Raw genomic sequence first — 18,070 nt, 5'->3', positions numbered from 1 at the left:
CTAGCTTCACCTCAACTGTTGGGACACATACGGAGCAAAGGTCAGACATTTCCCAACAGCAGGAAGAAAACAAAAAGTCAATTCATCTTTCTCATAGCCCTTTCTATCCACAAGATTGCACAGAAACATTATATCTTTGAGCAGCAAGATGAATAATTACTGAAATTAATGACAGTGGCTCAGTTGGCAATCACATTTTTGTCAAGTAGGGTACTGAGCCATAAAAAAACTCTGAAAATTCCAGGTTTACTTTCATGTCAATTATTTGTTATTAAAAGGGACAATAGAACTATCCTGACTATGGAGAGTAAAATGTCTGTTTCTGCTTATTAACCAGCAATTTCTTTTGTAAAGTGCACAAGGATATTGGAAGAAGATAAAATTGGATTTATTGACAAATTCCGCAAGTAATTGTTAGCCTGTTGGCACATTCTGCCCAGGCTCACATGAAAATTGTTATTTCATGTGCTGGCAACGTCTAAAGAACTGTACCCTTGACAAGTTACTACTTGGTTGAAACAGTCTTAGGAGAAAAGACAATGAAATGCTTCCATAAATTCAAAACCCCAAGATATTTTTAACGTCACCTGTACACACAAGGAATAAAATCCCACAAGCAGCTTTTGTGTAGTAAAATAGCATAATATAGTAATTGGCATGACTAAAATATGACTTTTATTGCCTAGAGGGGAAAATTATTTCTTTGCAGACAACCTTCCTTTAAGATTAAAATTAAATAGGCCAAGTTGTCATTCGTACAGGCAGACTCTGGTAAATACTTTTAAAGGGGATTGCAGCACCTAAACGGTAAAAAAAACATGCTTTGCTAATATATCATTGTGACGAGTTAAAAAGCAACTGGATTTAAAAAAATAAGTTGATTGGTGCTCCAAGGTTATCTGTCACTATAAACAGATCAAATGTACCATCAATTGCAGCATGCGTAATGTTGCCAATGCTGCCTGTCTGCTCAAGCTCAAAAATGACAAACTTCAATCAAGCACACAAACATACAAAGCTCAACTTCATTCCTTATGAAATGAAAGTGGGATTAACATCGCTAATCATTCCAGACCATTATACAAATCTTTCAAGAATGACAAGAATTCACACATTTAACTCCTTGAATCTTATACAAAATAATTTTAGGCACATCCTTCCTCTCTGGAATAAATACAAGGAAAGCCAGCACAAGCATGTGAAATAAATGAATAGTTTGGCTTACTTAACTATTCAGCTTTTGTAAGGACACAACCTATAGGATAGATGGGAACGCAGTAGTGGGTTGACAAGTGTTTGGTAAACAACATATTAATGCATGGGTAAATATCTGGTTAGCAGACAGTTATTGTGGACTGTCAAGTTTCAATGACGTGGCTGCGATTTATAGTTTTTCATAACTAATTGAGGGGAGGACGTTGTGGACACCACTGCTCACAAACTTAAAAAGATTTCCATTGGGGAGAGGAATGGCAGATGAGATTTAATTCAGGAAATGTAAGGTCATAAGAATTTGCAGATGAAAGGTTAATGCATATCATGTACTAAATGGGAAGAGGCGCATCAGGACAAGGGTGTATTCCGGATTTCAACAAAAAGGTCGCAACAGTCAATGTTTCCAGGCTGCTAAAAACACAAATGGAATGCCGGAGATGTAGCAGAGTATAATAAATGCAGACAAGTCATATTACGAGATCCCTTCTGGGGTACTGGATAAATTTTTGATTGCTACTTTATAATGGATCTGGAGTGTGAAAGACGTACAAGAATGTTTACCATGGTTTATTCTAGATCGTAAGAGATTATGGGTTAGTCTGGGTCTTCATCCAAGAAAACAGAGGATATCATAGAATATACAATGCAGAAGGAGGCCATTCGGCCCTCGAGTCTGCACTGGCCCACCAACGCCATACCTGCACCCTATACTAACTTTTTTTTGGACACTGAAGGGCAGTTTAGCAAAGCCAAGCCACCTAACCTGCATATCTTTGGACTGAGGGAGGAAATCGGAGCACATGGAGGAAACCCACGCAGATACGGGGAGAACGTGCGGAATCTGCACAGACAGTGACCCAAGCCTGGAATCGAACCTGGGACCCTGGAGCGGTGAAGCAGCTGCGCTAATCACTTTGCTGCCGTGCTGCACCTAATGAATGTTTAAAAGAAAATGTTTTGGTAAATTAGATAGAAGTTAACTTTTCTTGAACTGAATCAGCACAAGCATCCTATTTACAAATTTTATTTACAAGTTGAGGAACTACCTTTCCTGTTAAAAAGATGGTTCTAGTGTGAGGAACTGGATGAGTTCCTTGTTAACAAATGGAATTTAAAAAAATTAATTTTTTAATGCACCAATTCCACTCAGCCACAGATACGTCACGTGAGCCATCCAACTGCAGTTGTTTTACTCTCCAGGTGACCCAATGCGATTACACATAGTTTTAAACTGTTACTACTTATTGGGGGGAGGGGAGGAGAGAAAGGAGGCAGTGAAAGACCTGTTCATTTATTTTACATGCTGTATTGTACGTTGATAATGTAAAATTAAAATCAGTAAACACACCTTATTTTAAGAACATTTATGTAACTGCCTAATGCTTTATGTCTCCATTTAATTTGTCAGGACAGGAATAAGTGATTCATAGAATCCCTACAGTGGAGGAAGGCATTTGGAAGAGGGCATTCAGCCCATCAAGTCTGCACCGACCTTTCAAAAGAGCAGTCTACCTGGACCCCCCCACCCCCCAATTGATCTGCACATCTTTGGACACGAACGGACAATTTAGCACGGTCAATCAACCTAACCTGCATATCTTTGGACTGTGGGAGGACACTGAAGCAAACATGGGGAGAACATGCAAATTCCACAGACACAGTCACTCGAAACCGGAATCAAACCCGGATCCCTGGCCTGGCACCGAGAGACAGCAGTGCTAACCACTGTGACACCATGCACCCCATGATTTATCGTGTCTTATTTTTGAAGTAGACACCTCCATCTATTGAAATTTTCATGATTAGGTTTTAAACTAAAAGATGCAAAATTAAATGGAGTCATAGTAAAATGAACAGGCTAATTTACTGTTCCCAAAATAAGAATCCAAGGTATTATTTAAAACAACTTCCTTCTAAACAGTGAAGGCATTTATAATAAAAGGCTAAAAGTATCTTTTTTGCTGGAGGAAAATGTCAACTGTTCAAACTTGGCTGTCTTTTCAATTAAATTAACTTCTGCAACTGTCTTGGATGTATTAAATACATTAGTGCGAATACCAACCTTATTACAATGACGTCCAATACCCATTAGAAAGTTGTCCGGTTTGATATCTCTGTGAATAAAATTCTTTGTATGCACATATTCAATTCTGCTGATCATCTGAAAAACAAAATGTGAGAAAATACGGAATTATATTACATTGATATTACTTTCAGATGCAAACTATAGTAAAAAGCAAAGTTACCATAGCCCTAGATGACCTTAGGCTGCTTTCCCCTTTCAGGGGGAAGAGTTGACTTGCGGATCAACACATTTCAGGAGAGGGGTAAGGCGGAGAAGACTAGGTCTTCATGAATAACCTCAGCTGGTATAGGATTTGAACTCGCATGGCTGACCTTGTTCTGCATTACAAACCAGCTGTCCAGCCAACTGAGCTAAACCGGCTCCCTTATAATTAAATATGGATATCACAAAATAGTGAACTAAAGTCTGTACATAGATGACTCATGAATGCAGAAAGGTGAAGAATAATTTCATATCTATTATCAAACATTAGAGTTTTATACTCTACTAAAATTGAGAATAAATTTGTTTTGTACTGTGCCTTCTCATTTAAAACTGCTAATCTAAATCACATAAGGGCAGCACGGTGGCCTAGTGGTTAGCACAACCGCCTCACGGCGCTGAGGTCCCAGGTTCGAATCCCGGCCCTGGGTCACTGTCCGTGTGGAGTTTGCACATTCTCCCCGTGTCAGCGTGGGTTTCGCCCCCACAACCCAAAAATGTGCAGAGTAGGTGGATTGGCCACGCTAAATTGTCCCTTAATTAGAAAAAATAACTGGCTAATCTAAATTTATTTAAAAAAATCTAAATCACATATTTATTTAGCAAGTGATGCAAGTTAATGCTTAAATATGTAACGTTAAAAGTACAAATAGAGGGCAGCAGGGTGGCGCAGTGGGTTAGCCCTGCTGCCTCACGGCGCCGAGGACCCAGGTTCAATCACAGCTCTGGGTCGCTGTCTGTGCCGAGTTTGCACATTCTTCCCGTGTTTGCATGGGTTTCGCCCCCACAACCCAAAGATGTGCAGGCTAGGTGGATTGGCCACTCTAAATTGCCCATTGGAAAAATGAATTGGGTACACTAAATTTCTTTTTTTAAATTCTAGAAATAGAGACACATCATCATTTATGCACAGGAGGCCAAGCCTATCGAGACTATGTCAGCATGTGTACATCAGCAAACACCAATGGGATTTCTTCAGACTGGATTCATTCTCCATTGCTTGAAATATTACAGTGCAGAATTTTCCAACTCCAGTTTCTATTCCCACAAGTTTCAAAATAATCCCCAGGAAAAAGAACAGACTTCCATTTTTCTAGTGCAGCTAATCAGCAAGCAAATACACATCAAATCACAGCTGATTTCCCCCAGAAAAAGGTGCAAATAAAGCCAGTTATTTCTCACAAATATTTTGTGCACGAATCATTGAATTTTGCAACCCTGATTTAACTTGAGTTGACCACCAAAAGCCATTTGCCAAAGCACACAAATCATTGCCAATAAAAGATACAGAATGAAAACATTAGATTATGAAAAGATAATTGATTTGTAGATGACGAGCAAGCCAAAAATACTGACAACTTGTATGTGAATAGCTGTAGTCCAATGGTCTTTGAGAAGGTGTAGCGTACTGTGAAATAGGCACATAGCATACAAAAGCCTGCAGTTCTAACATACCTTAGGAATTGAACCTTATTCCAAAAGTATGGTTAAGAATGTTGCGAGAAATCATCCAATTTGACCCACAACACACTGCAAAATCCCACTGAGCTTGGTACCACAAACTACAGTAAAGTTAATTTCGAAGTGTCCGGATTAGCTCAGTTGCCTGGAGAGCTAGTTCTAATGCAGAGAAAGGCCAATCCTGTGGGTTCAATTCCCGCACCGGCTGAGGTTATTCATGAATGCCCCACCTTCTCAATCTTGCCCCTCACCCGAGGTGTGGCAATCCACACAACATCGCCACCAGTCAGATCTTCCCCTCAAAGGGGAAAGCAACCTATGGTCATCTGGAACTATGCCGACTTTGCTCACTTTACTACTGTTAAGAAAAACATCTGCCAAACCAATGGCCAACACTAATGAAGCGAGGAAGGTCACAACATATTTCAAATCCCTCCATGACCGTACTCCTCTAAATCTGCACTCTAATGCTGGATCTTATGCATTTTCCTCCAGCAATACACTTCTCAAAGCCTGCCTATTGACTTAAGGTTTGGGTTATCAGACCATATGTCCCCTTTTCTAGATCCAGGTCATGCTTTGCTTTATATAGCTCTTGTGAAACATCCTGTGACATTTCATTACATTAAAGGCGTCACATAAATATTTTACACCTGAGCATTACGAAAATTTGCCCCAAAATGCAAGAAACAAAAGCCACTTAAGTTGGATGTGAAAAATGCAAACATGACTTCTGATCTGTTTATTTAAAAATATACAAAATACAGAAAAGTCAAAAAGCAAAACAGCTTTTAATGTTGGCTACTATGGCTATCAAAGGGTGGAGATGTATGCAAATGGATCCTGTTCATTCGCCCACAAGTGGCAAAATAGACATTCCACCTGACAGCATGTTTATTACCAATCATGTTTTGGGAAACTATAGTAAATAAATTAAATCAATCACAAATCTAATCAAATTATTTCTAAGCCAAAATCTGTCAAGTTATCAATCACATGGAGAAGCAGCAGGGTTACGAATGAGAAGTTGATCTGTTTGAAAGAAACTTAAAGAGGCTTGACAAGGTAAACGTTGAAGAGTTATTTCGCCTTGCTGGAGAGTCTGGAAATAGGGGCCATAGTCTCAGGTTAAGGGATCAATCATTCAGAACTCAGGAGAAATTTCTTCAGAAGTTTGTGAACCTTTAGAATTCCAAAGCAGAAGGCAGTTGATGGTCAGTCTTATATTGTATATTCAAGGCAGAGAGTTATAGATTTTTGGGCACCAAAAGAATTAAGGAATATGGGGAGTGTTGATGTACAAGTTCAGCCATTATCATTTTGGATAGTGAAGCAGGCTGACAGGAATGTATTAAATTTATATTATCAAAGTTATTAAATTAGCTGTCTTACATACAATTCACCCCCACATGATCAAGCACACGATTACAATACAGAAGGCAGCCATTTGGCTTATCTTGCCTGCGCCAGCTCTAAAGAGGGGGTGCGCAAATCACGTGCATATGTTTTGGTCCTGTCCAAAGCTGGAGGATTACTGGAAGGAGGGTTTTAGGGTAATCTCTAAAGTGGTGCATGTGAAAAGGGACCCGGGCCCTCGGGAGGCCATATTTGGGGTGTTGGACCGGTCGGGGTTGGAAACAGGTGCGGAAGCAGATGTTGTAGCCTCCGTCTTGTTGATCGTCTGAAGGCAGATACTGTTGGGATGGAGAGCAACCTCTCCACTCTGTGCCCTGGCATGGCGGGGGGATCGGTTGGAATTCTTGACTCTTGAGAAGGTTAAGTCTGAACTGAGGGGAAGGATGGAGGGGTTCTACAATTCATGGGCATTATTCATTATGCACTTTCAAGAATTGGATAACATCGAACATTAGTTGGGGCAGGGACTGAGTGTTAATGGTGACTATCAGTGATTCCTGATTCACTTTTGTTATGTGTTTATGTTAACATGAGGGCAGCTGTTTAGGGGTTGGTGGGAGGATGGGATTGTTGTTGTTGATATGGGGATTGACATTACATTTGTTACTGCTTATTGTTGGTGGGTGAAAATGTGGAAAAGGAGAATAAAAATATATATTTTTAAAATCACTTTCTCTTCAAGAAAAATCCTAGAATCGCCAATCTATCAACGTAACTGTGTATTGCATTCCTGGAAACATTCAAATCATCTCCCTCGCCTGTGACATAATTCTAAAGTGCAGTGTTCAGAATTCAACACAATATTCCAGTTTAAGCAGCAGCATTTTACAAAAATTCACCATTACTTCCTTGTTTTTATACTCCAGGTTTCTAGTTATAATGACCAACTTCAACAGCGTGGGTGGGGCCCAGCTAATCATATGCTCATTGTCTGGTACTGCTTGAAGTTGGAGACATTTTTCGGGGTTGTCTTTCAGCACCATGTCAGCAATCCCGCACACGGGATAGGAGCTGGGTCAGTTGGGGACCATATTTAGGGAGTCGACCTGCTGGAGTTGCAGGCAGGAGCAGGGTGGGGGGAGGCAGTTGTTTTAGTTTGCCTTGATAGTTGCAGGGGGGGGGGGGGCGGTTCTGATGGGGTGGAAGTCCTGTGCCTTGGCGATCTAATGGATTTCTTACACCTTGAGACCGTGAAATTTGCCGTATGGGGGCAATGGAGGGTTCCACAATTTTATTTTTCATTTTGTTGTGTTAGTTAACGTCAACTGTTTGGGGGGGGGGGGGGGGGGGGTTGGTGCAGTGTTTATTGCATCTGGGGGGGTCTAATTTTGTGTTTTGCAAAACATTAAAATGCTAAAAATTTGAATAAAATACTTCTCAAACACAAAATACCCAATATCCTGTATGGCTCATTTCTCAACCTGCCCTATCTTCAAAATTTCTGCATATAATGTTTAAAAGAAAATCTTTATTGTCAAAAGTAGGCATACATTAACACTGCAACGATGTTACTGTGAAAAGCTCCTAGTCATAACATTTCAGCACCTGTTTGGTACACAGAGGGAGAATTCAGAATGTCCAATTCACCTAACAATACGTCTTTCGGGACTTGTGGGAGAAAACCCACGCAAACACAGGGAGAATGTGCAGACTCCACACAGACAGTGACCCAAGCCAGGACCCCAGGTCCCTCTGCTCCTTTATTTCATATTGTCTTTTCTCATTCTTCCCACCCAAATATACCACGTCGTACTTCTCTGAATAAAATTTAATCTACCAACGATCCAACCATTCCTTCTTGAAGTACATCACTCGTCTCCTCAGTTCATAATAATTTCAAGTACTGCATCAGAAAATTTTGAAATTGTGTGATTTACATGCCCAAATCTAAGTCATGAATACATAAAGAAAAACTGAGATCCTAATACCAATCCCTGCAGAACCCCATTGAATAACTCTCCAGTATGAACAATGTTCACACTACTGTTTCTTATCACTCAACCAGTTTAGTATCAATGCTACTGCTAACCATTTTATCCTGCAGGCTTCAACTTTGCCGGCAAGTCCGGGAAGTCCATAAACAGCACTCAACTGCATTTTTCTATTTGCAACCTCACTGAAAAACACGGGCTTTGTCCAGAATGAATCAGTGCAGTTTTCCTCTCTCTACATCTGTCCAAGTTTGACCTTCATTCCAACAGAGCCCATAAGAGAGCCTAACATTTCTCACAAAAAAGACAAACATCAACTAAACCAGACAGTGCAGAGAAAAGCTCAAACTATAACTAGTCAATAAACAAAGAGACGATACAGCCTCACTACATTGGAAATGAGTACTGGTAGTCTAATTAGCCTAAAACCTACACAATCAGCGGAACTCAACTCTTGGAATTCCAGGTGATGATGCAACTGATCTCCACTTGTTACATAGTAATTACAGTATGGCGATAGGCCACTAGGGCAATATAGATCTTACATACCCATCAGTGCTGCAGTATAAAGTTCTTTGCATAATGACCACTGCCAGATATCTTTTTTAATTATTCTTGGGACCTCTGGCAATGGCAGCATTTTTGCTAGTCCCCAATTGCCCTTCAGAAGGAAGTGAGCCATCTCTTACACCGCTGCAGTACATGTGCTGCAGGTACATTTACATTGCTGTTAGAGAGGGAGTTCCAGGATTTTGAACTGGAGACAGTGAAGGAACATTATAGTTCCAACTCAGGATGCATGTTCCCACGAATCTGCTTCCTTTATTCTTCTAGGGGGTAGAGTTTGCAGATCTGGAAGGTGCTATTTATGGAGGTTTACTGTGTGGTTGTGGTGCATCTTGCATATTGTACACACTGCTTTGATTGTGCACTGGCGGAGAAGATGGATGTGGTGGTGATCTGGGTGATTCACACTCCTGACTTGTGCCTTTTAGATAGTTAAAAGGCTTTGGGGGGAAATAGGTAGTTGAGTTATTCACCATTATTTCAGCTACATAGCATTTATATTGCTAGTCCAGTTGTTTCTGATCAATGGTAACCCTAAGGATGTTGAGACATTCAACAATGGTATTGTCACAGGGAGATGGCTAGATTCTCTGAGATAATCATTGCCCAAGTACCACATAGCACAAATGCAACTTGCCACAGAGCCCAAGCCTGAATGCTTGCAAATGGCACTAACAGTCTGACTTAATTATGGGGGGGGGGGGGGGGGGGGGGGGGAGAAAAGAGAGTCATTGATGAAGCAGCTGCAGATGAGAGAGCCTGGAACGCTACTCTTCGGAATGCCTGCAGCGATATTTGGGCCTGAAATGATTGGCCAACAATTACAACCATTTTCCTTTGTGTAGGTATGACTCCAATCAATAGAGAATTGCTCTTCCAATTCCCATTAACCAACTTTTCCAAGACTCCTTGATGTTAAAGGCAGTCATCGCTTCCTCATCTCTGGAATTCAGGTTTACATCCATATTTGAACCGATCAGGAATGAAGTGGTTCTGGTGGAATTCAAACTGAGTCAGTAAGCAGGTTGTTGCTGAGTCAGTGACACATGATAGCAATGTTGATGACACCTTCCATCACTTTGCTAATGACAAGAGAAGTGAATCGAATTGCCTGAAGACTGACATGATATGGGAGTCTCTGGTGGCCAAGATATTCACTTAGCACTCGCCATTGAAGATGCACCGACTATCTGGCTCTGCCATCACTGAGGATGTTGATGTTTTTTGAAGCCTCCTCTTCCAGCTACTTGTTAAATTGACCCCCCCACCATTCATGGTTTGGCACTGTAGGATTGCAGACTTTGATCTGATCCTTTGGCTGAGGGAGCACTTAGCTATCCATCATATTCTGCTTAGCATGCGTGTGGACTTGTGTTGCAGTTTCACCAAGTATGCAACTCATTTTAGACTGTTATGCCCAGGACTGCTCCTGACATGCTTTCCCACAATGATTATTGAATCAGGGTTGGTGCTCTGGCTTCATGGTTAAAGTAGAGGGAGGCACGTGCCAGGTCACGAGGTTATAGATGGTTCTGAACTGAAACACTTGTTGGGTCAATCCCTTTGGTAGTGGTTGTGCCACACATCATAATGGAGTCCTCCCAATGTAAAACAGGACTGCACAGTCCCACCAACACTCGGGTGTTGACCTCATTCTTGCCTATCTACCTGCTGCAAACGCATCAGCCCATGAGTGTTGGTGGGACTGCACATTCTTGAATAGACAAAGTATCGTCTTTGCATTAATAGCATGCTCCATTGTGGTGTGTGGCACAACCACTGTTAAAGGGATAAAATAAACAGATGCTACAGCTCAAAACAATCTATAACCTCATGGCCTAGCACACCCTTCCCTCTAGTATCACCATGAAGTCAGGGGACCAACCCTAATTCAGTGATCAACTCAAAAAGGTACATCAGGAGCAGCACTGGGCATACGCAAAAAAGTGTTTCATATCTGTTTTCTAACCCCCCCTCCCCCCACCAAATCTGGGGTGTTGGGTCACTCACCTACCTGGAAAATATGTTCTTTATAATTCTAGTCATGGTGCTACCGAGCCTGTCTTTGTGATAAACACTGTAGTGGCACACAAAGTACAGTGAACTTTAGTTGCTGCCAGCTGCATGGAAATTAGTCAATCGCTTTCATGTGTCTTCTGGGAGGTCTCAAAATGGTTGCTCATCATATGTATGAGAAATTATTCATTCCAAGCCTACTGTAATATACACCTTAATATTAAAGGTGTTCCCATATTTCAGATACTTTCTCCATAAACCACACAAGAGCAATATCAATGTTCCTTTGGCTCTCCGGTACTTCAGTCAAAAGCTACAGCCGCCCAAAGGCCCCATATTATTTTGTTATGCAGCAGCCGTACCCAAGACATAGACTAATCCAATCAGGGCTTGTTGCACATTTATTACATACCTGGTCAGCTAACATCAGAACAGTTTTCATCGTGAACCTGCGAGAACAGAAGTTAAAAAGATCTTCAAGGCTTGGTCCAAGCAAGTCCATAACTAGGACATTGTAATCCTTTTCTTGCCCATACCACCTGCAAATAAACAGTTCAAATTCTTAGCTTGCATTTATCTCTATATTTGGTGACAGAACATGCATGGTCAATTTTAAATTTACATTTTCTGAATCAAAAACAAGCCTGCTGAAATTACAGGTGGGCCTGTAATTACAGGTTAATCATAAATATGCATCCAGTAAAGTTACCTAAACAATATAATATGCTTGAATTAAAATGGCAGAATATTCAAAATTGGTTGGGCATTAGGATTTGCAAAATATTTAGAATCTAAAATTAACCATTTAGATGTAACTAGCACTTCTAATAATATTAAACCGAGATCCCACAAAACATTAAACAGTGGGGTAAAGATGACTCAAAGGGTTAGTGAGTACGCGTGCAAGAGAGCGAGAAATTACACAAACTCAAGATTGCTTTCCCTGGAATTTAAAACATCAATGGGTAATAATCTGGCCCTTTTCAGAAATAATGTTTTCGTTAATACTTCTACAAAAGAAGGAGGATGTTTAGAACACTCTTCGGCAAACATTAATTGATGCTGAGTTATTTTGAACCATTTTACATCGATGCCCTCTATCCTTTTGCCAGTACAAACCGTTTCTCCTTATAGAACATAGAACAGTACAGCACAGAACAGGCCCTTCAGCCCTCGATGTTGTGCCGAGCAATGATCATCCTACTTAAACCCACGTAACCCGTATACCCGTAACCCAACAATCCCCCCATTAACCTTACACTACGGGCAATTTAGCATGGCCAATCCACCTAACCCGCACATCTTTGGACTGTGGGAGGAAACCGGAGCACCCGGAGGAAACCCACGCACACACAGGGAGGATGTGCAGACTCCACACAGACAGTGACCCAGCCGGGAATCGAACCTGGGACCCTGGAGCTGTGAAGCATTGATGCTAACCACCATGCTACCGTGAGGCCGTATGTATGCTTCATGATCTAAAACATCACTATCCAATCTCCTCTCAGGTGGACAACTTCTTCAACCTAACCATGTAACTGAAATACCTCACCCCTCAAACCATCTCAATCGTTTCTTCTCTTGAAAAACTTCAACATCTTTCCCAAAGGGTGGTGCCCAGAACTGGACACGAATGGTGACCAAGCTAGTGTTTATAACAGGTTTATCAAAACTTCAGCCATTATTGCACTGAATGGCAGTACTGGTTTAAGAGGATAAATGACCACCTCAAATTCCAATCTGCCTTATTTGGAGATCATATGCAAAACAATAATAATCAGGTTGGTATTCAAAGGGTTTAAGGCATGCGCAAACAGGTTTGGCTTTATATCTAACCCATCCACTTGACGAGAGGCCTTCACTGCCCATGCAAAAATGCATGCTGCCCCATCATCTCTGATTTTACAACCATCTGATTTTAACCTAGTGTAAAGTCAATCCAGAATCAAGATATGAATAAACACAAAAGCAGAGCAAGAATTCTTCAAGGACTCTCACCCACATCAATCTGGTGATAGTTCAAGCCCAAAGAGTGGATTCAGATTATTGCTACAGTAATTGCTGTCGTCGTGTGAAACAAAAAACACTTTGCAATGGCTTTATAGCTGCAGTTGGACATCCAGTCAGATGCACATAATGCTATCAAATGGCATCCCTTTCTCATTAAAATTACACACAATAGCTTTTCATACAATTCCGATCGCAGACTTGGGTAATAAAATGCAAAAAAGACCTTTATATGATGTACTCGTACATATCTAATTTGATCCTTTGAGTGTCAAAGTTGCATTAAAGTACTTTCACAAGGTGACACTATCCCCTGCTACAAAGAAGTGCCTTCAGATGCTTAGGGCCAACATTTAGCTGCTTTGTGCAATTTATCTGGGTGGGGCTGAACTTCGAAACAGACTTGCCTAACACTCACTATATCAAACCAGCAACTCAAAACTCTAGAAAAGTAATACACCACTACTTCTGTCATGCATTCTTAGATAAAGATCCACACTATGAGCAAAAAAACGAAGCCAATATTTTAGAAACTGGACACGTGTTTATCCAACAACTTGAAATATTTGGTCTCAAAACTTAATGCTGCAATACTCAAGAGTTTGATGCATTCAATCTCAGCCAGGAACCTTGCTGAAACCATACATTGGCAGAGAGTTGTAAACCGTAACACTTCCTATGGTAAAAGTAGAAGTCACACAAATCTCAATTTAACAATGGCTATAGGTCACCGGAAGCAAATAGGCACCTGCCTGAATGGGACATATGGCAAGAAAGAAAAACTTACAATTGGTACTGCAAGTTATAACTATTATTAATGCCCCTTACAGCATTTATTTCAATAAATGGGTTCAAATAATTTTGTTACTAGAATTTTATCACGGCAATCAGCTTAGAACTCCCTACAAGGCACAGGAAACCATGCAGTCAGTCTTTGTTCAGTAATAACTCTCTTCCAGGTCAGAGGCTGTGGACTCATGCCTCATTCCAGAGACCTGCACTATTGAAGATGCCATCTTCCGATGAGACCTTAAATCAAGAATCCATCGACCCAGACAGACATGGAAATCCTCATGGAACTACTTGAAAAATGGGAGACTTCGCCCAGTATCCGTCATATTCTTGTAGTCAACACCCTGTTGCGTACAAAATGGTGGTCCAGTTTTCTACAACTTTGAAGTACTTTTGAAATGTACCAATGGCTGTAGGAGATTGAGATGAGTGAAAGGTGCTACATAAATTCAGATTTTTCTGTACAGCGCAATTCCACAAATTGAAGATCTGTTCAGTGAATATTTCTGACGAGAGATACCTCTTATACTACAATTTCTCTGTCCACCAAAGTAAAAGGTTGCACAATAGGATCAGAATAGTACCAAAGTGCAAGAGTTCAACATACTGCATTATACAGTTGTAACCATATTATGAACCCGAAATTTCACACAATGAGATTATTTCAATGAATTGTGCAATAAGCACATGAGCTATAAGATGAAGACAAATTGTGTGTTTGAAGCTGCAGAATTTTATTGGCCAATGGAGGTGCGGTTTGGGTTCACTAACTAATATGCCAGAAAAAGTTGATTTGTCAACCAACTCCTTTTATAGTTTTGACCTTTTCAGAAGACTGTTAATCTATACTGCAAGGACTCTAAGCAACTCCAGGCCATAAACTTAAAAGGCAAAATGGCATTTCTCATCAGAACATTAAAAAGCAGACAAACCCAGGACGAGGCCCTGAACACATAGAACGTCACGAACATTTTTCTTGAGATAATTTCCCCAAATCACTGCGTAACAATACTCTTGTAAACATTAACAGCTCCACAATGGTTATGGAACAACCATGGCACATTATGTTTTCTATCAAATACAGATTTTAAAAATATGATTGGCATTACACTGTAGCATTTAGGCCAACATAAATAAAAACAGCAGACTAAATTGTAGAACCTGATCAGCTCTTGCATAACATGTACACAGACTACAAATGTGACTTCTAGCAGTTTAGTTACAATTTAAGCTGTTTCAACAAGGGACAACACTTGTTATGCAGTTTGCACAAAAATAACTGGTTAGCTCAAGAGAGTGATAATAACTAAAGGCTAGGTTGAAGAAATGGGTCTCGAGGTAGGAAAAAAAGCTAATATTTAGAATAGGCAAAGATTGTAGTCAATCTACTGGAGAGGGGGGTTGTTAGAGCTTTAGCAGAAGTGTATGGCATGCTCTTAGAAGAACACAAATTGTGGTTGATTTCTCCCATTCCATACTCAAGGGACAGAACCAAATTACAAATCATTCCACAACTGCATAACAGCTAACAATATCAATTTACTAGAAAAATAACAGATATATGCAAAGGGTAATGTCACTTTGCTGTCCCAATTAAAGACAATTCCACAATACCTTCTGTATGTGGCCTTCTCCAAGACTGAAAATAAGCAAGCAATGCAACCTGCAAAGTCTGCTTCCCCCATCCCTATTAGTTACAGGGTAGCATTCCACCACATAAATGTGAACCAAATATGGTACACAACAGGTCTCCAGAGAAGCTCTTCCGATCTAACAAACATTATTAGTAGAGACTGAATAACTACATGAGCCTGTACTACCATTCAATCAGATAATGGCTGATCTCTGCCTCAGCTTCTTCCCATGGATAGTCTTACCCATCACGCTCCAACAAAATTTGTGCCACACCTCTTCTGGAGCCCAAGACAAGACTTCAGATGGGGCTCAACCAAATTCTAATTGTTAATCACATTCTATCTGTATGCAAACTTTTAATTGCCTCCCCCTAGGAACCTTAAATCCCTTTGCTTCTCCACAACTTTCAATCAATGAATACTCCTGTCAGTTTTCCAAACTTATATAAATTCGTGCCTATGCATGCAACTTACTGTGCCTACCAACTTTGTGCATTTTGACAATCCGGATGATCAACTCCAACCCCGTTCCTTCAAAAGATACAAATCACTGGGTACTGCCACTTTACAAATCCAATCAGATAATGTTCCCATTACAATTGCTAAGTGCTTCACGCTCTATTTCCCAGCATTTTGTTCATTTCTGCCAGCTCTGTGCATTTTTTGTAGATAGATGATCCCCATATCACTGACCTCAAAAAAACTTATGACTTACCGATTACAAATTCATACTCTGTCATTATCTTTCAGACTCCAATAACTCACCAACTGACATTAAATGGACAAGGTTTGTCAGCTGGATTACTTGCACAATGCAGTAATTTTCCAATACATGGGCAATGCCCCTAAATCTAATGCTTCAAAACTTTTTTGTATTGATTACTACGGGGTAGAAAACATACTAATAACTTTCCATCTTTAATAAACTTTTATTATACAGGCCAAGACCCTCCTGGTGAATTTTAAGAATTCCTATACTTTTGGTTCTCTTCCTCAACTGTGAAAACAGATACAAAGTACTATGAAATAAGTGCTCCATTTCCTTATTGCCTATATTTTCCTGCATGTTATAGGCCTACATTCCCATTACCACTCAAAATTTAAGAAAACGTTTGCACCTCAAGATTGATCTTCACAACTTATTTTTATAAACTCGTTGCACTTATTTTTGTACAGCTATCCCAATCTGCAGGATTTCCACTTTAAATACGTTATTTTCGTTTGTCTTTCTTCACTTTCTGCTCCAAAACCGCACAGGAGCTTCATGCCCTTAAGTGACTGGAAACACCAAGCTGCCTCCTTCGTCCCTAAACTCAAAAGTCAAAAAGTTGCAGAGCACATAAAACTCCGTAGTTTCAAGTCGACCAAAACAAAAAGAGTACTCCTGCCATTTTTTTTTGAAGCCGTCAGCGCGTTTATGAAACAAGCGCCCCCGGCTGTCGGAAGTAACACGGACTAACCGGGGCTACCATCAAGAAATATCTAAATCCTGTGGGATGAAACTTGCTCCTAATCACGTCGATCCGCCATTTTATGACATGTCCGTACAAAACACAACAAAAGAGCAGCCATTCCACGCAGCCATCCGCACTGTACATGTCAGAACACAATTTACAAAAAATAATGAACACCAAGCATACAATTTTTAAAAGGTGATGTGCAAGGGCTGATTTTCAAACGGCGAAGTTGTGCTGGTTGGGAAGGGAAGGGGGGGGGGGGGGGGAAGAGAGAGAAAGGAGGAATCGCATGAGAAGGAGACATCAGAGGGTAGGCCGCAAAAGGTGATCGCCTGAGAGGGGAGCTTCAATCGTTTATTTGAAAATAATCGCACTTCGACCCCCAATTGCTAGCCTCGATTGATGAAAAGCCAACTTCAAACATCATTTAACAGAAGCCGGGGTGCATTTTCGCCTCACGTTTTTGACTGAGTTGAAGAGGGGAAGGGGGGGGGGGGGGGGAGGGGTTGCCTACCGCACAAACACTTGGAAAAAGGGTCAATTGTTACATAAAACACGCACACAAAACAAACCCCCAAGAAAGTTATCAATTTAACATACCGGATGTGAGGAATGCCGACTCCTCCCTGTAAGATTTTGTACAGTTTGCTCTCATAGAGAAGCTGAGGATGCCTCGCTTTCTGTGATTCCAATTTTACGGCCACCTCCTAGGAAGATTCGGGGGGGGGGGGGGGGGGGGGTGAGAAACGGAAGGGCAAAACAAAAAACAGGAGATGAAAGGGAAGAGAATAATAAACAAAACACTGGTCAGTCAACGATAGAAACAACAGCAGCAGTTACATGGGGAAGGGAGCTGGGGGTTAAAAGGGCGGAATCTCTCTCTCTCCCCGGCCCACACTCACCTCCCCATTGGTGATGTTAATCGCCAGGTAGATATCGCCAAACGACCCACTGCCGATTTTCCGGACCAGTTTGTATTTTCCACCGACGATAAATTCCGCTTTCGAACCACTGGCGCTGGCCATCCTCGTCGTTAGTAATTTTCTCTCTCTCTCCCCTCGGTCGCTCTCTCAGCACGACGACAGGGGGGACGCGGACATATAGAGACCACCGGGTTGCGCCGCCTTCCCCCACGTCCTCTCCTGAATTATTCGGATCCGTTTCCTGCTCCTTTTGCTATTCCTTTCCCCCTTCCCGAGCGCCGCCGACTCTCCCTAATGCTCCATCTTCTCGCCGTCAAGTTCTTTCTTCTTTGCAAAGGCTTGTGGGGCGAGGGGAGACGGACGT

At 41.1% G+C, this 18,070-nt stretch overlaps 1 protein-coding gene across 5 annotated transcripts in view; it reads right to left on the bottom strand.

The window, feature by feature from the left end:
• Positions 1-18,060, bottom strand: part of csnk1a1 (casein kinase 1, alpha 1) — a 58,402-nt gene extending 40,342 nt beyond the window's left edge. For 4 of the 5 annotated variants that reach the window (XM_038795577.1, XM_038795578.1, XM_038795580.1 and 1 more), the window contains exons 1-4: positions 17,686-18,060; positions 17,384-17,490; positions 11,306-11,432; positions 3,278-3,376 (exon numbers count right to left, since the gene is read on the bottom strand). In XM_038795577.1, the coding sequence (XP_038651505.1) occupies positions 3,278-3,376; positions 11,306-11,432; positions 17,384-17,490; positions 17,686-17,808 (456 nt within the window). In that variant the 5' untranslated portion in view covers positions 17,809-18,060. The remainder of the gene's footprint in view (positions 1-3,277; positions 3,377-11,305; positions 11,433-17,383; positions 17,491-17,685) is intronic. The other variant, XM_038795581.1, reaches the window with a different exon arrangement.
• Between the last annotated feature and the right edge of the window lie 10 nt (positions 18,061-18,070).

The sequence above is a fragment of the Scyliorhinus canicula genome, chromosome 4, assembly GCF_902713615.1.
Source record: "Scyliorhinus canicula chromosome 4, sScyCan1.1, whole genome shotgun sequence".
Taxonomy (NCBI): domain Eukaryota; kingdom Metazoa; phylum Chordata; class Chondrichthyes; order Carcharhiniformes; family Scyliorhinidae; genus Scyliorhinus; species Scyliorhinus canicula.
The sequence above is the reverse complement of the archived record's forward strand: the minus strand, read 5'-3'. Positions and strand labels throughout refer to the sequence as shown.